The 23,862-nt window shown below is 46.9% G+C and overlaps 1 protein-coding gene across 1 annotated transcript in view; it reads left to right on the plus strand.

Annotated features, from left to right (window-relative positions):
* LOC141259356 (uncharacterized) overlaps positions 1 to 23,862 on the plus strand; it is a 751,467-nt gene that overhangs the window by 106,670 nt on the left and 620,935 nt on the right. Inside the window, exon 7 of the mRNA XM_073675220.1 lies at positions 22,944 to 23,054. Within this exon, the coding sequence (XP_073531321.1) occupies positions 22,944 to 23,054 (111 nt within the window). The remainder of the gene's footprint in view (positions 1 to 22,943; positions 23,055 to 23,862) is intronic.

A 23,862-nucleotide genomic window follows, 5' to 3' on the forward strand; every position in this document is an offset into this window, starting at 1 on the left:
GACCTGAAGCAGAGTTTAGAACACAGAGCTACAACCTTGCACGGGCACCTCCATTTTGGAGGAGGTGCCTTTTATATGAGAAGTCCTCTGGCCATTGGCCGGGGACTCCTTAGGACGGCGCGTGCGGCCCCATTGAGAGGGAGGGAGCGCACGCGCCCTAAGCACAGTGCCCGGGAAGCTGCGCAAGCCAGCAGCAGCAGCAGGAGAACAGGAAGACGCCGGGACAGGAGCGCGGCGGTAAGAGGGACGGCGTCTCTGCCTGTCAGGGGGCAGAGACACCGATGCTTCATCTGTGACACACCTATGATGTTAATATGATCACTGCATCCCTAGATGAATTCATTGAGAGGTGTAGTTTGTAAAATGGGGTCACTAAGGGATGTTCGGCTCCTCAAGGGCTCTACCAAATGTGACATGGCACAGTCAAAATAGTCCAGCAAAATCTGAACTCCAATGTAACATACCTGGCGGCGTCCTTGCATAGTGGTCCATCTCCCACTGTGCAAGAGCGCGCACTTGATTTCCAGTCCAGACTATCATTTTTGCTTCTTTCCATATGGTCTTCTTTGCTCTGCTCTTTCTGCTTAGGGCGACGCCCGCTGAACTTCCTGTTTCTTGTAGCTGCTTCAGACACACCCCTAATGCGTCCTCAGCCTATTGTTGTCTGTCACCTGGTAGTTAACCCAGCTCCTCCCTGGAATCCTTGCCTGAGTATCTTGTTCTGTCAGTTGGCTTCTAGTCACTGATGTGCCAGGTCCTGTCTATGTTTCCTGCCTTGCGGTATCAGTTCCCGTGTCTGAACTGAGTCCTGTCTGTGTACTCTAGCCAGCTGCCTTTCCTGGAGGCTGTATTTCCAGGCCCGTGTGAACATGCTCTTAGCCTGTTCCTTCTGCCCTCTAGGGGCCGTATACCTAGATCTGTTGTCTGTGTCTTTTCCCAGTGTCTGTTCCTGCCCTAACCATCTTCCAGCCTGTTTCCCATTTCTCTCTATGCCCATATCTTCCCTTTTTCTGCAGAGTCTGAACTCGTACCTAACTCCTGCTCGTTGTCACTGTACTTCCGTTTGTGAGTTTGTGGTCCACTCGCTACTTCACTGCAAGTACCCTGTGGGTATCTGGTTCTGCCTTTCCTTTCCTGTATGTTCCGTGTGAACAGAGCCCTGTCCCCTCTGCCCTGCCTTGCTCACTGCTCCGGCAGTCTCGCTCTGCTCTGACCCTTTGCTCACTGCTCCGGCAGTCTCGCTCTGCTCTGACCCTTTGCTCACTGCTCCGGCAGTCTCGCTCTGCTCTGACCCTTTGCTCACTGCTCCGGCAGTCTCGCTCTGCTCTGACCCTTTGCTCACTGCTCCGGCAGTCTCGCTCTGCTCTGACCCTTTGCTCACTGCTCCGGCAGTCTTGCTCTGCTCTGACCCTTTGCTCACTGCTCCGGCAGTCTCGCTCTGCTCTGACCCCTTGCTCACTGCTCCGGCAGTCTTGCTCTGCTCTGACCCTTTTCTCACTGCTCCGGCAGTCTCGCTGTGCTCTGACCCTGTGCTCACTGCTCCGGCAGTCTCGCTCTGCTCTGACCCTTTGCTCACTGCTCTGGCAGTCTCGCTCCGCTCTGACCCTTTGCTCACCGCTCCAGGTGGCCTCGTCCTGCTCTACTCTCGCTCACCGCTCCAGGCGGTCTCGTCTCGCTCTGCTCTTGCTCGCCGTTCCGGGCAGCCTCACTCTGCTGTGTTTGTCCACCGCATCTGCGGTTCTGTTCCTGAGTCCCAGTCTGTACTGGGACCTATCCACTCTGTGCTCCAACCTGTCATACCTGCCTGTACCTCCTTGCCTGCATACCAGTCGTGCTTACCAACATCCACCTGCCTGCATACCGGCCGTACCTATCAGTACCTCCCGGTTTGCATACCAGTTGTGCTTGCCATCATCCACCCATCTGCATACCAGCCGTGTCTGCCTGTACTCACCAGTCTGTGTGCCAGTCTAACCTGCCTGTTCCTGCATTTTCCGGTGTGGATCAACAGCCGTGTCCGGGGTCTGACCTGGAGTAGCTCCTGGTCCCTCTGCTCGGTTCCTCCTTGGTGCACTTGCGTCGTATGCCGTCGTGCGACCTTGGTTGGATCGGGTGGATGCTTAGTTACGCCCCTCCAGGCATTCACTCTCCGGTACGGTCCAGTGGAATCACTACATATACACGCACACGCCAGTCAGTCCGGGCGTGTGCATTACATCCAATATGGCGCTTCTTCCATTCTGAGCTTTGCACTGTTCCTCAAAAGTAGTTTTCAACCACATATGGGGTATCGGCATACTCAGGAGAAATTGTACAACAAATTTTGGGGTTCATTTTCTCCCACTATCCTTGTGAAAATGAAAAGATTTGGGGCTAACACAACATTTTTGTGGAAATGTTTTTTTTTTTTTATTTTCACAGATCAACGTTGTAAATTTATGTGAAGCACCTGTGCGTTCAAGGTGCTCACCACATGTCTAGATATATTCCTTGAGGCGTCTAGTTTTAAAAATGGTGACCATTCCATCAAAATTTGTGTTACAAAAAGTCACTCCTTCCTTTCTGAGCTGTGCCCAAACAGTAGTTTTCCTCCACATATGGGGTACCGCTGTACTCAGGAGAAATTGCACAACACATTTTTTGGTGCATATTCTCCTGTTACCCTTGTGAAAATAAAAAAATGGGGCTAAAAGAACATTTTTGTCCGAATTTTTTTTTATTTTTATTTTCACGGTTCAACACTATATGCAATGTGCTCACCATTAGTGTTGAGCGATACCTTCCGATATCGGGAAATATCGGATCGGATTGGATCGGACCGATACCGAAAAAGTATCGGATATCGCCGATTCCGATACCGGAAACCAATGCAAGTCAATGGGACAGAAGTATCGGAATGAAAATAAACCCTTTCTTTCCTTGTAGGTTAATTCTACATGAAGGAAAACAACTAAGAATAATGTAGAATGTATTGGGGGAGGTGGGGGAGACAATAAAGGCATAGAGGTTTAGCCCAATCAAATGGAATTAATATTTTTTTTAAGACGTTCTGAGTTACGGAAATATTGACTATGTTAAGAATTTTTATATTTTGTCAGATATTTATGTTTCACTACTTCCATGCTCTTCACCTTCTTTTTTACTTCTCCCACACTTTCTCCTTCATCATCCTCAGCATCTTTTTCATCCTCTTCTTCTTCACCTTCTTCATCTTCTTCTTCTTCACCTTCTTCGTATTATTCTTTTTTTTTACATTCTTCATATTCTACTTCTTCATCTTCTTAATATTCTTCTTCTTCATCATATTCTTATTTGTAACAGGCATTCCTCTAGTTGTTATCTATAAAAGGTTGGACATTACACCTTTCGTTCTGCCCGTCACAAAAGATTTACAACAGGATTTGTCCGCGTTCAGTTTGGCCTGCAGCAGCAGGTCTTTTCCAGGGGCACCACGAGGAGGAACGGACTCACCCCCATACACTGCTTAGTCATCTTCTGCTTATAATTTAGATATTATCTTTTGCTCTGATTTTTAGTCTTATGCTTAATGTTCTTCCGCTTTTTGTTCTGCAGCTTCTTGTATTTCTGCTTCTTGGTCTTCCGTCTCTTGTTCTTCTGTATCTTGGTGCTTGTCTTCTCTTCTTTGTCCTCTTGGTCAACTTCTTCAGGGTCATCTTCTTGGTCTTCTTCGGGGTGGTCTTCAGGGTCGTCGTCTTCGGGGGTCCTCGTCTTCATCGGGTCGGTCTTCTGGGTTCTCGTCTTCGGGGTCCTTGTCTTCTTCGGGGTGGTCTTCAGGGTCCTCGTCTTCTTCGGGGTGGTCTTCAGGGTCCTCGTCTTCTTCGGGGTGGTCTTCAGGGTCCTCTTCTTCTTCGGGGTGGTCTTCAGGGTCCTCGTCTTCAGGGTCGTTGTCTTCGGGGTCCTCGTCTTCTTAGGGTTGGTCTTCAGGGTCCTCGTCTTCAGGGTCCTCGTCAGGGATATCCAGAGTGATTACCAAGAACCATTTCAAAAAGCTTGAACTTGGAAATGTAGCAGAAGGTGCAAGAAAGCTGAGGAACTACCGAGAATCAGCTGACGGTACTGGAACCCAGATGGGTAGCAGAAGGTACAAGAGCCAATGGAACTGCCGAAGACCAGCTGACGGTACTGGAACTCGGTTACTAAGCAGGAGGTGCCTGTGCCAGAAAGCACTACCAAGAACCAGCAGACATTGGTGGAACTTGGATACCGAGAAGGAGGCACCTAATCCAAAGGCACTGCCGAGAACCAGCTGGCGGTGCTGGAACCCAGGGTAAATACTAAAAACAGAGTGGAGCCAGAGGTGTAATTGGAGCAAGTTTTAAATCAGTAGTACAGTGGATATGGACAAAGCAGGAGAATTTGCCGGACACACAGCAGGGGAACAGCTGACGTTACTGAACCCCAATAACACTGGAGCAAGCGTTGACTGTGCAGACGGCACTTCTGAGCAGCAACTAGCGGTATTGGAGCCCAGGGTAAATACTAAAAACAGAGGAGCCAGAGGTGTATTTGGAGGAGGTTTTAAATCAGTAGTACAGTGGATGTGGACAAAGCAGGAGAAATTGCCGTCCGCACAGCAGGGGAACAGCTGACGTTACCAAACCCCAATAACACGGCAGCAAGTGTTGACTGTGCAGACGGCACTTCCGAGCGCCAACTGGCGGTGTTGGAGCTCAGGGATAATACTGAAAAACAGAGGAGCCAGAGGTGTACTTGGAGCAACTTTAAAATCTGTAGTAGTGAAAATGTGGACAGAGCAGGAGAAATTGCCGTCCGCACAGCAGGGGAACAGCTGACGTTACTGAACCCCAATAACATGGCAGCAAGTGTTGACTGTGCAGACGGCACTTTCGAGCGCCAACTGGCGATGTTGGAGCTCAGGGATAATACTGAAAACAGAGGAGCCAGAGGTGTATTTGGAGGAGGTTTTAAATCAGTAGTACAGTGGATGTGGACAGAGCAGGAGAAATTGCCGTCCGCACAGCAGGGGAACAGCTGACGTTACTGAACCCCAATAACATGGCAGCAAGTGTTGACTGTGCAGACGGCACTTCCGAGCGCCAACTGGCGGTGTTGGAGCTCAGGGATAATACTGAAAACAGAGGAGCCAGAGGTGTAATTGGAGCAACTTTAAAATCTGTAGTAGTGAGAATGTGGACAGAGCAGGAGAAATTGCCGTCCGCACAGCAGGGGAACAGCTGACGTTACTGAACCCCAATTACATGGCAGCAAGTGTTGACTGTGCAGACGGCACTTCCGAGCGCCAACTGGCGGTGTTGGAGCTCAGGGATAATACTGAAAACAGAGGAGCCAGAGGTGTATTTGGAGGAGGTTTTAAATCAGTAGTACAGTGGATGTGGACAGAGCAGGAGAAAGTGCCGTCCGCACAGCAGGGGAACAGCTGACGTTACTGAACCCCAATAACATGGCAGCAAGTGTTGACTGTGCAGACGGCACTTCCGAGCGCCAACTGGCGGTGTTGGAGCTAAGGGATAATACTGAAAACAGAGGAGCCAGAGGTGTAATTGGAGCAACTTTAAAATCTGTAGTAGTGAGAATGTGGACAGAGCAGGAGAAATTGCCGTCCTCACAGCCGGGGAACAGCTGATGTTACTGAACCCTAATGACACGGCAGCAAGTGTTGACTGTGCAGACGGCACTTCCGAGCGCCAACTGGCGGTGTTGGAGCTCAGGGATTACAGTTCAGGTGGTAGAAACATGAACAGAACAGGAGACCTGGATACTTTTGCCAACAATTATTTATTCTGGAAGAGGACTGGCAAATTCATGAGAGATCCAGGCCTTGTTCATTTTGAGAAAAGTAAGCCGGTCAACGTTATCGGAGGATAGTCGCATGCGACGGTCTGTTAGTACACCACCTGCGGCACTAAAGACGCGTTCCGATAATACACTAGCAGCAGGGCAAGCTAGCACCTCCAATGCATACTGACTTAGCTCTGGCCATGTATCTAGCTTACAGACCCAAAACTTGAAGAGAGAAGAGCCGTCTGGGAGTACACTAAGAGAGCAAGACATGTAGTCTGTCACCATCTGACAGAAACGTTGCCTCCTGCTGACTGGAGCCGTCTGTGATGGTGTAGACATTTGTGGCGGCGGGGACACAAAACTTTGCCACATTTCGGCCATACTGGTCTTGCCTTGTGCTGAGGCACTGCTTCTGCTCCCTCTTTGTGCAGAGCTTCCTCCACTGCCTCGACGCACTGAGCTGCTTTGTAAAGCACTAGCAGCACTGCTCTCGGTTGGAATGGAGAACATGATGGAATGCACCAGTGCGTCTTGGTACTCCCGCATTCTACGCTCCCGGTTCAACGGTGTTATGAGGCTTTGTAAGTTGTCCCGGTAGCGAGGATCTAGGAGGGTGGACACCCAATAATCAGCCGTGTTGAGAATGTGTTCGATGCGGCGGTCGTTTCTCAGGCACTGCAGCATGAAATCAACCATGTGCTGCAGACTGCCAACTGGCCAAGAAACGCTGTCCCCTGCTTGGGGCGTGATCTCTGCCTGCTCTGCATCACCCCACCCTCGCTCTAGATACTGACTACTAGAGCATTGTGTACCTCCCTCCTCTGGACAGATGTCTTCCTCATCCATTGACTCCTCCTCATCCTCCTCACAAAGTGTCCCCTGCCTAGGCCTTTGTGAGGAACCACGTTGCGCAGACTGTAGAGAAGCAGATGGCATTTGTGACTCCTCATCCTCCACCTCTTCCAAAACCTCCTCCCTTAGTGCTTGCAGTGTTTTTTCAAGCAGGCAGATAAGGGGGATAGTCATGCTGACTAGTGCATCATCTGCACTCGCCATCCGCGTGGAATAATCGAAGGCACGCAAAACGTGGCAAATGTCCTTCATAGAGGCCCACTCAGTGGTGGTGAAGTGTGAACGGCGCGCACTGCGACTTGTTTGCGCCTGCTGCAGCTGGTACTCCATTACTGCTGCTTGCTGCTCACACAACCTCTCCAACATATGTAACGTTGAATTCCACCTGGTGGGTAGGTCACATATGATGCGATGTTCCGGAAGACGTAATCGGCGCTGCAGAGCTGCAATGCGTGATCTTGCATTGCTGGAACGCCGCAAGTGAGCGCACTCTATGCGGACCTTGTGAAGCAGTGCATCAAGATCTGGATAGTCCCTCAAAAAACTCTGCACGACCAAGTTGAGCACATGTGCCAGACATGGGATGTGAGTGAGGTTGCCTAGGCCCAGAGCTGCCACCAGATTTCGGCCATTGTCACACACTACCATGCCTGGCTGGAGATTCGCTGGCACAAACCACACATCGCTCTGCTGCTTGATGGCATTCCAGAGCTCCTGCGCTGTGTGGCTTCGATTCCCCAAAGAAATTAATTTTAATATGGCTTGTTGACGTTTGACCACGGCTGTGCTCATATTGGTCACCATAACCGGTTAAACCGTTCACGGGTCGATGTGGAGGTAGACCGTGACGGCTCCTGCAGCGCTGATTCAGAGGAACTGGATTCCTGCAATCCTTGGAGTTGGCAGAACACGTACAGCGCCACTCTCAAGATCTGTACCTGGCTCCACAACATTTACCCAATGGGCAGTGAGGGAAAGGTATCGTCCCTGTCCATGATTACTGGTCCACGCATCGGTGGTCAGGTGGACCTTGCTACTGACGGCGTTTTGTAGCGCATGTTTAATTTTTCCCTCCACATGATGTTGCAGGGCAGGGACGGCTTGCCTGCTGAAATAAAATCGGCTGGGCACGTTGTATTGTGGGACTGCCAATGCCATAAAGTTACGGAATGTGTCAGTCTCCACCAGCCTGAATGATAGCATTTCAAGGGCCAGTAGTTTAGCAATGCCAGCATTCAGAGCCTGTGCTCGGGGGTGGTTTGCCGAGTATGGGCGCCTTTTCTCCCATGCCTGTGCTAACAATGGCTGTAGACTGGCCTGGGAGTGTGAGGATGACTGGGAAAGTGGTGCTGTGGGTGGAATTACACTGTGTCTCTGTACAACAGTGCCAGAGATTCTTCCATGGCGATCCTGTGAGGAAGCCGAACCAGCTGTGTGTGAGCTGGAGGAAGAGGCTACAACACGAGCTGAAGAGGTGGTAGGTGGCGCTGTAGGTTGGCCTAGGTCTTCAGTGTGTTTTTGTAACTCCACCACGTGCTTGGTCCGCACATGTTTCAACATATTTGTGGTATTGAGGTTGTTGACACTTTTCCCTCTTTTCACCTTCTGATTAAACAGCTTGCATTTGACAAAGCAAATGTCATCTGCAACTGTGTCAAAAAAGGACCAGGCACTGTAAGTCTTGGGAGTGCCCGCTTTGGATTTTGGAAGAGCCATGCTCCTAATGGGTGCCGAAGTGGAGGCTACAGGCAACCAAGTCTGCCCCCTCCCTCTCCCTCCTTTTTGGGCTGTTCGAGGAATCTCTTCCTCAGAGCTGCTCCCACCACCTTCCTGTCCCTCACGCCATGATGGGTCAAGGACCTCATCATCTACACCACCCTCTTCAAACAACTGCTTCTCCTGGGTAGTCTCGACAGCACAATACGCACCAGAAAGTGGCACCTGAGTCTCATCATCAGATGCGTACTGAGGTGTGCTGCTGACCATAGGCACTGGCCCGCCCGCCTCTTCAGATTCAGAGAGACAAAACGGTTGCGCATCACTGCATACTACCTCTTCTTCAAATTCTCGAATTCTGCTTGGCTGGCCCCCTCTTTCCAAGCCAAGAGATTCAGAGAACAGAAGTAGAGATGGCTCCTGTCCAGGGCTCTCTGACTGCCTGGGCAATTTGGCAGGTGGTGAAGAGACAGATGGGTGCTCTTCAGTGCTCAGGACCTGAGAGGATCTGGAACTAATTGAAGTCGATGCGTTAGCTGCCATCCATCCGACAACGGCTTCAATTTGGTCCTCCCGCAGCAGTGAGGTACGGCTAGCTCCTACAAAGCTGCGCATAAAGGACTGTTCCCTGGTAAAACTGGGGGATGCTGAGTCACTGGTGCCCGCAGCAGGCACAGAATCCCCACGTCCTCTCCCTGCAGGCACAGAATCCTCACGTCCTCTCCCTGCAGAAACTCCACGCCCACGCCCACGACCACATGCCTTACTCCCTGCCTTCTTCATCTTGGTACACTGATAAAGATAGGCAGAAAAGTACTAAGGGCTTAGTGTGCTTATTCCTGAACAGCTGCTAACAGGTATAAGAAACACTAATTTTATAAAGTGTGGACTAGACTTTAATATGAGCTAATGTGGCCTACACAACTGTAAAGTGGAGTGTTTGGTGAACTTTATTTAGGTTTTTTTTGTCACAAAAAGACACTGGATGTGCCTAAAGATGTAATAACGATAGTATCACAAACTTTTTGTAGCTATTACAATGTAGGAAGGTAACCTACAATGCAATAGATGAGGCTGCAAAAAATAGGCTAATACTAATCTGGCTGGGGCTGCAGGGCCCAATGCTGCAGAAAGGCTCCTCTAACTACTCCTATATAGTGTGTTTGGAACCAATTTAGCTGAATACGGATGGAACCACCACACTAATAGGAGAAATCAGGAAAAATTATGAATTGGCAAAAAAGGACAATGTATGAGGCAGTGACACACACTGAGTGCACTACAACCAGACGTGGTTGAAGCACACACTACAGGGTGAGCTGCACTCACACACCAGACCTTGCAGACAGCGGTGAACAGTACAGATGCAGAGCACTGTGCACTAGCGCTGCAAGACCAAAAAAATTTCTCTATCTACTCCTATATAGTGTGTTTGGAACCAATTTAGCTGAATACGGATGGAACCACCACACTAATAGGAGATATCAGGAAAAATTATGAATTGGCAAAAAAGGACAATGTATGAGGCAGTGACACACACTGAGTGCACTATAACCAGACGTGGCTGAAGCACACACTACAGGGTGAGCTGCACTCACACACAGAGACCTTGCAGAAAGCGGTGAACAGCACAGAGAACTGTGCACTAGCACTGCAAGGCACAGCGATTTATAAAGTAGCTTGGGTAAAGCAGAATAGACCAAATAGGTAGCTAAAACTGTCCCTCAGAACAACAGCATCCTATCCCTAACTGAATTCACAGCAGAGTGAGCTCAAAAAGGCGGCAGCGGCTTTTATATTGCATCATGACATCATTTCAGCAGCCAATCACAGCCATGCCATTAGTTAAGATGCCTACATGCCTAACAGGATGTGCCCACACTTCTTAGGATCCTCATTGGCTGAATAAAATGAAAATGGCTCATTGCATTATGGGAACTTCCGATTCCGGTATACGATATTGCAAAAGTATTGGAATTAAGTATCGGAATTCCGATACCGCGAATATCGGCCGATACCCGATATTTCAGTATCGGAATGCTCAACACTACTCACCACACATCTAGATAAGTTCCTTGAGGGGTCTAGTTTCCAAAATGGGTCATTTGGGGATTTATACTCTTTTGGAACATCAGGGGCTCTTTAAACGCATCTTGGCTTCCGCTGATTATTATAACAAATTTTGCATTCAAAAAGTCAAATGGCAGTCTTTCCCTTCTGAGCCCTGCCATGTGCTCAAACAGTAGTTTTCCTCTACAAATTGGGTATTGGCGTTCTCCTGAGAATATGCACAACAAAATGTAAAATGTATCATGCAATTTCTCCTGTTACCCTTAGGAAAATGCAATTTGGGGCTAAAAAACATTTTTGTGGAAAAAATTTGATTTTATTTTCACAGGTTATCGTTTCTCTTAGCGGAGATTCACATGTTAAGTAGTGATGAGCGAGCACTAAAATGCTTGGGTGCTCATTGCTCGGGTCGAGCTAATTGGAATGCTCGGGTGCTCGACCCGAGGAAAGAGCCCAATGCAAGTCTATGGGAAACTTGAGCATTTTTTCTGGCGGCGGCCCCCGGAGGTCTGCAGGGCGCCTAAAAATTGCCCTAATCTATGAGAACAGTGCTCAAATGACATGCGAACTGCATGGGGAATACTCCTGGAAACATCTCTGACTCCCAGGTTACTGCTGTGAACAATGTTTTCAGACTATTATGCCACTGTTACAGACTCACAATAAAACATACAAAAATAAAGCCAAAATGGATTTTCCTGTGAAAAATGTTAAGGAACATCCTTTCCAGGATAATGATTTGTGTATACGGTAAAATAAATAACCAAAAACAAAAATTCTCCTCTACACCTTGTGCTATGTTCAGATGTAGCATTTTTGAGGTGTTTTTGCACATTTGCATTGCTTTTAACGGTGAAAAATACATTTAGCAGTAAATGTCAGCTTAACATTATACTACCTTATCTGACAATGTGGTGTGTGAGACATGATCAGACACATTCTGTTTCATTTATGAAGGAGGGACTTTGAAAGTCACAAAGCCTATTTTCATAGGGCCATCAGGCAGCCCTTACTATTGTTAAAGGGCCAGCAGTCGGCCCTAACTATTGTTAGAGAGCCATCAGCTGGCTCTGCTGTGTTGTTCCCATTATTAAGGAGCGGGTCTCCTATGCTGTTATAGCATATGCAGTGACTTCAAGGGCTGAAAAAAATTAAGACACACTCCAATACCCCTTTGAAAATATGTAGAGGGGGACCTCTGAAAAAAAAAATGTTCCCACTATAAAGGAGTGGTTCTCCTATACAGTTATTGTGTATGCAGTGAGTGGCAGGGCTGCTAAAAATTTGGACGCACTCCAGTACCCCTTTGAAGAAACAGAGGAGGGCCTCAGTAAAAAAATGTTCTCATTATTAGGAAGCGGGTCTCCTATACTTATATTGCCTATGCAGTGAATGCAAGGACTGTGAAAAATTTGGACGCATCCCAATACTCCTTTTAAGAGTCATAAAGGAGGGCCTCAGTAAAAAAATGCAAGTAAAAGAGAAAAGAATGACATGCACGGAGCAGCACACTTCTATATATAAAAGGTATAATTTTATTCCAGAAACTTCATAGACAAAACATTTAAAAACATTTAAAAAGTATATAGGCACAAAGGGGTCTGGCCCTCATGACTGCTCAAGTTAATAGATGGTCACCAATACAGATAGTGCAATAAATAGACAATGCTCTGTATATCATGCAATAAATACATGCGTATATAACATATCAAAATACACAGATAGAATTTACAGAAGAGAGTCCATGAACACTGTAAAGGATAAATCAGAAAAAACAATAGCCACAACATAATTTTTTTGCCACCTAATCATCAAGGTTTGTGCAATATAAAAGCCCAATGTGTAATATAAATAAACAGGTAATATCAAATCCTTAATGCTCCTGCAAAATAGCACAATAGTCTTACAAGTAAAAAAAAATGTTCCCATTATTAGGAAGTGGGTCTCCTATACTGTTATTGCCTCTGTAGTGACTGAAAGGGCTGCCAAAAATTTGGACGCACTCCAATACCCCTTCGAAAAGATGTAGAGTGGGTCCCAATTAGAGATGAGCGGTGTTCGACTCGAATTGTTCACCAATCTCAAATTCGAGCTGTTTTGGGCGGTGTTCGAGCCGTTCGGTGAACACGAACGATTTGAAAAAAATTTGGCTGTTCGAGGTTATGTTCGATAACTGTTCGTGCACCAAAATCATAACTGGATTTTTTCTCAGTAATGATGAAAATTAATGTTAATACGCAGTTTGAGTGTACAATGGGGCGGGAGGAGGGGCAGGGGATGGATCTATGCAGGAATAATGAAGATCTCCATTTTTTTTCCTCTTTCCCGCATTTACAGTGGGGAGGTGCAATCTGTCAGCCTATCAGCAGCGCACACACGGAGCGAAGTGCTTTTTTTCACACAAGCAAGGGCATGTGTCATTGGCAGTGTATGTCACATGTCCTTGCCCTATAGGACCCAGCCATTTTCCCCGTCGCCACCATTTTCTCACTACTGCAGCTGCGTGTTAGACGGCACCGCTGTTGCTGTGTGCGCTATACCTTGTTAATTTCAAGCCAATTTTCGCACAAATCTACAGATAGCTTGGGAGTAGGGAATAGTTGTGATTGCAGTCCTTTTAAGGACTAGGTTACAGCATTTCCTATGACTTTTATCAGGCAGGTCTGTGCTCTTAAATAGATAGTTTGGGAGTAAAGACTAATTGTAATTGCAGTCCTTTTCAGGACTAAGTTGCATCAGTTTCTATCAGTTTTTGCCAGGCAGGTCTGTGCCAGTGCTGTGCAAGTTTTTTTCACAGCATTTGGCTAAATCTAGCAAAGCTAATCCTTTTTGGCCTATTGCAGAGTGTGTTAGTTAGTGGAGTAGCCTATCTTTGTTGCAATCTACACCACCTGTGCATAGAATACCAATTTTTATACTGCACCTAGTGAAGTAAAACCTTTTTGGGCATAGCATCATTCTATTAGTCCATCTATACTGACCTCCATCAGGTTGCAAATTGAATATAATTTTTTTCTGCATCTAGCTCTGAAAAAATATTTGGGCTTCTAGCAGTGTGTGGGACTTGGTCTATTAGTCCATCTAAACTGACCTCCATCAGGTTGCAAATTGAATATAATTTTTTTCTGCATCTAGCTCTGAAAAAATATTTGGGCTTCAAGCAGTGTATGGGACTTGGTCTATTAGTCCATCTATACTGACCTCCATCAGGTTGCAAATTAAAAATATTTTTTATCTGCATCTAGCTCTGAAAAAATATTTGGGCTTCTAGCAGTGTGTGGGACTTGGTCTATTAGTCCATCTATACTGACCTCCATCAGGTTGCAAATTAAAAATAATTTTTATCTGCATCTAGCTCTGAAAAAATATTTGGGCTTCTAGCAGTGTGTGGGACTTGGTCTATTAGTCCATCTATACTGACCTCCATCAGGTTGCAAATTAAAAATAATTTTTATCTGCATCTAGCTCTGAAAAAATATTTGGGCTTCTAGCAGTGTGTGGGACTTGGTCTATTAGTCCATCTATACTGACCTCCATCAGGTTGCAAATTAAAAATAATTTTTATCTGCATCTAGCTCTGAAAAAATATTTGGGCTTCTAGCAGTGTGTGGGACTTGGTCTATTAGTCCATCTATACTGACCTCCATCAGGTTGCAAATTGAATATAATTTTTTTCTGCATCTAACCCAGCCAATAGTTTTGGCCTAATACCACAGTTTGGCCACTCAGCTCTGCTCGGTTCCCATCCATTGTTTTTTTGTGCAAACAACTCCAGAGTTGTGAATTAGTTAACCACCAAAATGAGTGGAAAAAGGCCTGCTGCTGGTGGAAAGGGGAATAGGCGTGTTGGGAAGGGGAAAAAAGGTTGTGTTCGTGGGGTATGTGTTAAAGCAACAGTAACATCTGCAGAAGAAAGACCATCTTCCAGCCAAACTAAAATGTCTACTTCTTTTAGCGGACAATGTGATAAGATCCCTTTCTTACGGCCACGCCAATCGCTACAAATTCCAGATGAGGCACAAAAACAGCAGGTGCTTCAACGGATATCAAGTGCTCCTTTAAGTGGGCTCTCCTCCACATCAACTTCAACATCACAAATACTCCAGTCCTCAGAGGTGTCACCCCAATCGCACTTGCTTCCTCACAGCTCCCAAATTTCCAGCTGCCCGTCTGAGTATGAGGTAGAACAGATGGTTGAGTCTGCAGAGCTGTTTACTCATACTATAGCCTGGGAATCAGAGGTCGGCTCCAGCGCTTCTGTGAATCCAGACGAGGAAATGATCTGCACTGATGCCCAGAATCTTTATGAGTCGGATCCAAGACCAGACACAGAAGGTTCTGACCATAATGTAGACCCTCGTTCCCAAACTGTAACTCCTGTTGGTGGAGACAATGAGGAAGACGATGATGAGACTCAAATACCTGATTGGAGCGACAACTTTGTTTTTTTGTCAGGGCAGGAACAGGTTGGCTCTGAGGACGACGGGTGTGATAACACACAGGGTGATGATGATGAGGTTTGAGATCCCACTTACTGTCAACCCACAGTCAGCCAAGAGATGAGGTCAGCAGAGGAGGTGTAGGAGAATGCTAGTGACGACGAGGTCAGGTTGCGCCTTCCTGGACAGAGACGTAGTACTGGAAGCACGTCAACAACTGGATCCTCAAACACAACTCTGCCTCTCACCACAAGTCGTGGTGGCTCTTCAGGTCGCATGGGTGCTAAGCCTTGCACAGCCTGGGCATTTTTTCATATCGATAAAGATGACCCAACTCGTGTTATCTGTAACATTTGTCAGCAAAAGCTAAGTAGAGGCCAAAAAATACATAGTTTGATTACTTCATGCATGAACAGGCACATGGACATGAAGCATAAGTTGCAGTGGGAAGTTCACTGTGCTATAATGTGGCCTAGGCGGCTGGGCCAACCACCGTCTGCCACATCTTGTGCATCCGCGGCCTCTTCATCCTCTGTGACTGGGGGGACAGCAGTCACACCTGTTTTGGGACGCAGACCTGCCACCTCTTTACCCGCAACAGCCAGCGTGATTGGCAGGTCATCATTTTCTTTGGAGGTGGTAACACCAGCTGGTGTTGAGCGCTGTCCGACATCGATAGCACCACCTTTGGATCAAGGCAACCTAACTTGTCCACCTGCATCTTCCTCACAGACTGTCAGTTTGCCGGGGACACCCTTATCAACCCCGTCTAAGCACAACAGCCAGCCCTCGGTCCCTCAGATGTGGACAAGTAAAAGACCATTTCCTCCTAGCCATGAGAAAGCTAAGAGGTTGAATTTCACCATCTGCAAGCTCTTGGCTTCAGAAATGCTGCCTTTCCGCCTGGTGGACACAGAGGATTTTCGAGACCTTATGTCCGTTGCAGTGTCCCAGTACCAGATGACCAGTTGGCACTACTTCTCAAAGAAAGGTGTGCCTGTGCTCCACCAGCATGTCGCACACAACATCACCGCTTCTTTGAGAAACTCTGTGTGTGACAGGGTGCATTTCACCACAGACACTTGGACGAGTAGGCATGGACAGGGGCGTTACATGTCGTTGACTGGGCACTGGGTAACTATGGTGACAGCAGGACAAGGGGCTGCTGTCCAAGTCTTGCCGTCCCCACGAGTTGTGCGTCAATCCTCTTTATCTCAAAGTTCCTCCACTGCTTCTGCCTCCTCAACCTCCTCTCGGTCCTCCACCTGCACCCAAAGCCTGTCTGGCCATGCCACAAGCTTTCTAACTGCGCAGAAGGGATCCTGCACACCTCCTTACTATGCTGGCAGTAGGGCTCAACGTCATCAGGCGGTTTTTACTTTGAAATGTCTGGGAAATGTGAGTCACACAGCTGAGGAGTTGTGGTCAGCTCTGGAGAACAAATTTCATGAATGGTTGTCTCCACTGGACCTGAAACCAGGGAAGGCCGTGTGCGACAATGCTGCAAACCTGGGTGCGGCCCTTCGCCGGGGCAATGTCACACACGTGCCTTGTATGGCTCACGTGTTGAACCTGGTTGTCCAGCAATTTTTAGCCCACTATCCCGGACTTGATGGTTTTCTGCAGAGGGCACGTTCGCTGTGTTCTCACTTCCGCCGTTCGCATCCCGCAGCTCAGCGACTTAAATCTCTACAGAAGTCGTTGGGCCTGCCACTTCACCGGCTAAAATGCGATGTGCGTACCCGGTGGAATTCAACTCTGCACATGTTGCAGCGACTGTGGCAGCACTGACAAGCCCTGGTGCAATACGTTCTGACGTATAGCCTGGGCCAACGAGATCCAGAGGTGGGGCAAATCATGCTGGAGGAGTGGTCTCAGATCAGGGACCTATGCACCCTTCTGCACAGTTTTGAAATGGTGACGAATATGTTTAGTGCTGACGATGCCATTATCAGCATGACTATTCCGGTGATTTACATGCTGGAGCACATGTTAAACAGAATTCGGAGTCAGGTGGTGGCACAAGAGGAGGTGGAGGAAGTAGAGGAGGAGGAGTTGTATGCGGAAGGTCTAACATCTGCAAGGTCCAGACGGTCGGCAGCACCAAGGCGGCAGGCATGTGAGGGTGGGGGAGATGGTTTTACCAGGGCGCATGGTAGCAGCCAAACTAGTGAGGAAGGTGCAGGAGTCAAGGAAGAAGTGGAGGACGAACTGATGGAAGACTCATCAGATGAGGGAGACCTTGATCACATTTCTGTTGTGCGAGGTTGGGGGGAGAGGACAGAGGAAGGAAGCATGATTGTTACCTCGCCACCAACACAACAGGGACTTGGTGCTCCTGGATGCGCAAGACACATGAGTGCCTTCTTGCTGCACTACCTGCAACATGACCCTCGAATTGTGAGAATTAGAAATAATCCTGACTACTGGGTTGCCACACTGTTAGATCCCCGGTACAAAAGTAAATTTGCAGAAATTATTCCTGCCATAGAAAGGGATGCACGCATGCAGGAGTATCAGCAGAGACTGTTGCAGAATCTTACATGTGCTTTTCCACAAAACACCAGTGGTGCACGTAGTGAATCTCACAGTTCCAACTTGCTAACCGTGGGACCATCGAGTGTTCAGCACTCAAACCGTAACAGAAACACAGTATCTTCTGGTAACATCAATTTTGCGGAATCATTTCACCACTTTTTTAGCCAATCCTTTTCAAGGCCACAGGAGACAAGAAGTCTGACACATAGTCAACGCCTAGAGACGATGGTACAGGAGTATCTCCAAGTAAACATTGAAGACATGACTGTGTCACTGGACCCTTGCTCTTTTTGGGCTTCCAATCTGGATAAATGGCCGGAGCTAGCCACTTACGTCTTGGAGATCTTGTCATGCCCCGCAGCCAGCGTTCTGTCTGAATGTGTGTTCAGCGCTGCTGGTGGTGTGCTGACAGATAAGCGCACGCGGCTCTCCACTGATAATGTAGACAGACTCACGTTCATAAAGATGAACAAATCAAGGATCCGAAACGACTTTTCTACCCCTGTGTCATCCTGGGGAGAGTAAAAGCTTGATGATTGGTTAAAATCACCTCACCAACCGTGTTAAGCTTTCAAATTACTAATCATGTTTATCTGTATCTTGGCTGGAAAATAATTTGGGCTTTGTAGCAGTGTGCAGCACTGATTCTATTAGGCAATCTATACAAAGCTCCACCAGTTTTAAAATTACTAATCATGTTTATCTGTATCTTGGCTGGAAAATAATTTGGGATTTGTAGCAGTGTGCAGTACTGATTCTATTAGGCCATCTATACTAAGCTCCACCAGATTTAAAATTAATAATAATTTTTAGCTGCATCTAGCCCGGAAAATAATTTTGGGGCTCCGAGATGCGCAAGACAGATAAGTGCCTTCTTGCGGCACTACCTGCAACATGACCCTCAGATTGTTAGAATTCAAAGTAATCCTGACTACTGGGTTGCCACACTCTTAGATCCCCCACACTCTTCGATCAACCTTTTTATTTTAATAAAGACCAAAAAAATGGTCATTTTTGAAATAATAAGCATTAGCAGGTTATTAGAAACTGAAATCAAACAGTTTTCAACTCAAAACTTTATTCTAGGTGATGTTACATTTGCACATAGGACCACTTGTTCGAAAGCAGCTTCTAAACTCTCTCGTCCATTGAATTTGTCAGGTTTTGGATGGTTTCTGCTTCAATTGTTTTGCATGAGGACAAAATACCCTCCCAGAGCTGTTGCTTAGATGTGAACTGCCTCCCGCCATCATAGACACTCCTTTTGATGATGCTCCAGAGGTTCTGAATGGGGTAGAGGTCAGGGGAGCATGGGGGTCACACCATAAGTTTGTCCCCTTTTATGCCCGTATCAGCCAGAGATGCAGATGTGTTATGTGCAGCATGAGACGGTGCATTATCATGCATGAAAATGATCTTGCTGTGGAATACACGGTTCTTCTTCTTGAACCATGGCAGGAAGTGCTGTTTGAGAGACTCCACATACATTATGGAGTTCATCTTTACCCCTTCAGGGATCCTAAAGGGGCCGAAAATCTCTCTCCCCATGATTCCAGCCCAAAACATTACTCCACCTCTTCCTTGTTGGCGCTGTAGCCGTGTTTGTGTGGGGTGTCCATCAACTCGCCCGTCCGCACCCCTGGGATCCCTTCGTTCCTCGTTCCTGGAGCCTTCTCCGCTCCTCTTCCTTCCTTCTCCCTCTTCCAGGCCTGGGCCTCTGTTACTAGGCCCGCCTCTGGAGCAGAGCTCATGCAGAGCCCCTGCTCCCTGTCACTTCTGCTCAGACTTCTCTGCACTGAACTAAGATGGTGCCCACCTTTTATACTCCCTTCTCAATGCACCCAGGAACTGCTTCCTCCCTGCTCCTGCACTACAGGGTTCCCCTTCCTCAGTGTTCCCTCTCCCCACTCCAGCCAGGGACAGGGACTGTCGTGCCCATCTCAGGGGCATATTGGTCGCCCTGCCCACGGCAATGTGGTGTAATGCATGCAGGTGTCGGGTCCTGATCCACACTCCATCCTTACCTGAAAGTGAGATATCACACCTCTGGGTGAGGTGCAATACCTCTGTAGCAACCTAGCCCTCAAGGTGCCACAGTTCCATTTATCTTCAGCCTAGGTGACGTATTGCAATACAGGGCTGTGATTTTGGCTATAAAAGGGTCCCCTAGACCCCTACCCCAAGCTTTTTAAGAGAATAATATATGACGTGCCAGGAGACTCTATGGAATGCTTTCTCAGCATCCAACGAGAGTATCTAATTACAAATTTTTAACTGCATCTAGCCCAGGAAATACTTTGTGCCTAGTAGCAGTGTCTGCTAGTCAGCGGATTATCCCGGCTGTTAAGCAAGCTACACCACCTGTAGTTTGGACACTTAATTTTTTCAAAGGAAATGCTTCGGGACCACAGGATACTCAGTGAAGAGCATCAGGAGGCACCCCAAGGCATAGGGGCTGGAACTGGCGGTAGGACGCCTTGCGGTGGACAGCCGAGCTCGATCCTTATAAAAGCTTTTTAACTGCAGCAGCTTTAGTGGACGCTACTGGAGCTGGAATTACGCGGCTGCTGTCATGAGACTTGCCCTCCAATAGATCCTTGTAAAAGGATTTAAAGTGTATTCATTCAAATTAGAGAGACAATTTAAATTAAAAAGCTTAGAGCTGCCTCCACCACAGGGGGGCTCGCTCGACCCACCAGCCGACAGGCACCAGTATTGGGAGAGGGGGGCTGGCCGTCAGGGTCCACCGCGGCTCTGGCACAAACCCGGCGACACGGAGGTGGCACGGGCAGGAACGGACAGTCCGTGTCGGCTTCTCACTTTTTGGATTTTAGAAGGGCATGACATGCCTATATCTGTGTCTACCCCTCCTTTTACTCCTCCACCTCTTTTCTTTTCGCATGACTATATGTACTTGTCACTTTTCCATGCGTTAGTTATGTCTTCTGAGCAGTTTGTCAGCTTTTGGACACCTTTGAAGGTGTTTTCTATGTCTTTCTATGTGTTTTGTTTGCCTGCCATTGTTTTTAACGGTGTTCGAAGGTGTTCGACGAAAAGTTCGGCGAACAGACGGGTGTTCGACGAACCGAACCGAACTCGAACACTACGGGGGTGGCTCAACACTAGTCCCAAATCAAAAAATTGTTACCATTGTTAAGGACTGACTCTCCTATACTGGTAATGCCCATGCACTATGTGCTCAGAAGTGGGCACACAGGAGCTGTAGAATGTGGGGGCAACCCTGATTGACCCAGGGCCTGCGTTCCATCCCAAGGTCCGACTGGGTTCCGGCTTCCACTATATTAAACCAGTGTGCCGTCAGTGAGATGTACCGCCCCTGCCCACAAACACTTGTCCACGTGTCCGTGGTTAGGTGGACCTTCCCAGTAACTGCGGTGTTGAGAGCACAGCTAATGTTCTGGAACATGTGCTCTTGTAATGCAGAGATGACACACCGGGAGAAATAGTGGTGTCTGGGGACCGAGTACCGAGGGACGGCCGCCGCCATCAGGTTGCAGAAAGATTCTGTCTCCATGAGCCTAAGAGGCAACATTTCGAGCGCAAGCACTCAAGAAATGTTTGAGTTTATTAGTGTGGCCTGTAGGGCATTGGCTGCATATTTGCACTTACGTTCCAAGGACTGAGGTAGGGACAACTGAACGCTGGGCTGGGACAAGGACGTGGACATGGTTGCTGATGGTGGTAGTTGCAAGTGTGCAATGATAGGTGCAGGGCAGGAGGCATGTTTGCATGCACCATGGACAGGGGATTGGCGTGCACACACAACAGCAGAACAAGCAGTGGTGTCACCTGCAGACACTGTTTCTGGAGCCTGGCATTTGGCCCACCTAGTCGGGTGCTTTGCTGTCATGTGCCTGAGCATGTTGGTGTGGTCAGGCTGCTAGTTTTGGTACCCCTGCTTATGCTGGCCTGGCAGATGGTGCAAATGGCCTTTTTGGGGTTATCTTGACAGTCTTTAAAAAATAACCAGACTCGGGAAGACCTAACAGTTGGACTGGCAACTTCCGTAGTGTTGGTGTTCCGGGGCACAGTTGCCCGCCATGTGTCTGCGGGCACTCCACTGCTTGTTCCTGCCTGTTGTGGTGCTATGCCTCCCTTCCCCTGTGTGCTGCTGACCTCGCTCTGCATGTAACCTTGCCAGGTTGGTTCAGTGACTTAATCGTCCACCACCTCACCTTTCACTGCCGTACCCTGGTCCCCCTTCTGACTTTCTGGCAATTGTGTCTCATCATCATCCACCTCTTGTGAAAGTAATTGTACTTTCCAACCGTCGCTTTCACGTGACCATGGCTTCTCAAATATTTAGGCATCGCTACATGCGATCTCCTATTGCCCCGATTCAAGCTGGCTGAGTGAGAGGCTCTGGGTTCATTAGTGGTGTGAGGCGATCCGCTTGTAATTGGGACAGGAAGGAGGGCGACAAGATGTGGGTGCTTGATATGGCATAATTTCAGCTTGCCCACGGCCTCGGCCTCTGAATACACCATCATTATCACGTCCACTTCCCCGTGTCTTCACTGCCACACTGCTGCCAATTTTAAATGGAGGATAATATTTTGCACAGTCCCTACAAATTGCAGGATTTGTACCGCAGTGATATCTGATAAGTCTGATGGACGTCCACGATTTTAAATACCGGCCTTGTAGTTTATTATTATTGGCAGCAACCATGTGTGAATAGCTTCACCGTCACACTGCGGCCAAACTGTAAATAGAGGATAATATTTTGCACGGTCCCTACAAATTGCAGGATTTGTGCCACAGTAACATCTGATACGTCTGACAGATGCCCACGGTTTTAAATACCAGCCTTGTAGTTTACTATTATTGGCAGCGACCACGTGTGAATAGCTTCACTGCCACACTGCTGCCAAACTGTAGATGGAGGATAATATTTTGCACGGCCCCTACAAATTGCTGGATTTGTGTCGCAATAATATGGGATCACGTCTGATGATGGAAAAGATTTGCCTGTATTCTACAGTGCTAACAAGACAATGGAGCAGTAAAATGATTATGATACATTTCCAGACCTTGAATCATAGGAAACACCACTCAGTAAAGTCCATCTGATGTAAACCTATTTGATTCCTTTACTGCCAAACTAGGGGTAGCATTTACTGTGAAATTATTATGATTTCCAAGCATAAGTGATTTTTAGTTGCTAAGTATGAGTGTAGAAGAATATAAAACTAGGATTTGTTTACCATTTTCATAAACCACACCAGTGTTACAATGGTTATCCTCGGCGTGATCAGTAAATGTGTGAAACAGATAAAAGCCACTAGTAGGCAGCACTGAAACTTTTCAACTTACCTGCAGCCAGGATAGTCCAGATAGGAAAGTCCATTAAATCCTTGGGGATGACACAACATGTAAAATTACCGTAATTAGTAATTAAAGTGCAGAAATTGAAAGGTTTATTTATTAAACAGTTGTTATACAGTGTTCCGTGTTCTGCTTGTTCTGTTATGATGAATGCATTTAAAGAATGATAAATAGTATTTATTTATTTCACGACAGATGTGGATGAGTGTTTGGCGAATCCATGCCCAAATGGTGTATGCACTAACACAGTTGGAAATTATTTATGTTATTGCTATCCTGGCTATACTGGTGTAAATTGCGTTGAAGGTAAGATACTGTCTCCTGTTATAAATATAACATATATTTAACATGTATTTATCTCTGTAATAGGAAAGTCTTCACAGAATACAGATATTATTTTGAGGAATTTTGATGATGAAACATCAGTCCTGATCATATTTCTCTGATAAGAGTTATTACAAAGTTTTCATTTTCATGTGTCCTATTGATTTATGTCCAATAAATATTTAGACCCTCACTGCAGTATCGGGGGATTTGCTATGTGTATACAATGATATCTCCAAATCCTCAAAATCAAAAATAAAGAATGGAACACAAAGTAGTAGGATTTTTTTTTCAATGTTTTAATTGTATATATTTATTTTTCAAGTGAAAACATGATATAAAGTGCAGAAAAAAAGAATCATATTATTCACCCCGCTCAGGCAATAATTACCAAGTCTTATAGAAGATCCTCATCCACTCCATAAAGCTGTAGTATTGGTGGCTAGAGCAGGTAGCATAGAATGTTTCAATGTGTAGCACAACACACCATCTTGGTACATCGTTTCTGGGACACGATCCTTCTTCAGGCATGCGTATTGCTCATCACTCTATGCTTAAATCGCCATACAATATTAAATCCAATCAACCTAAGACAAAACAATTTCCACTATGTGACCCAATACAAATTAGTTATCAACATACATATAACAAACTTAACTACATGTAACACTAAATCTATATAAATATATAAATACATACAGTGTATAATACAAAAAATATCTTTATACATGCAAAAACACATTAAACGTTGATCCTATAAAGCTACAATACCAATGCATATTTCATTTAA

This window comes from Phyllobates terribilis, unplaced genomic scaffold (assembly GCF_046119375.1).
Source record: "Phyllobates terribilis strain yellow unplaced genomic scaffold, ASM4611937v1 Scaffold_3__8_contigs__length_932513732, whole genome shotgun sequence".
NCBI lineage: Eukaryota > Metazoa > Chordata > Amphibia > Anura > Dendrobatidae > Phyllobates > Phyllobates terribilis.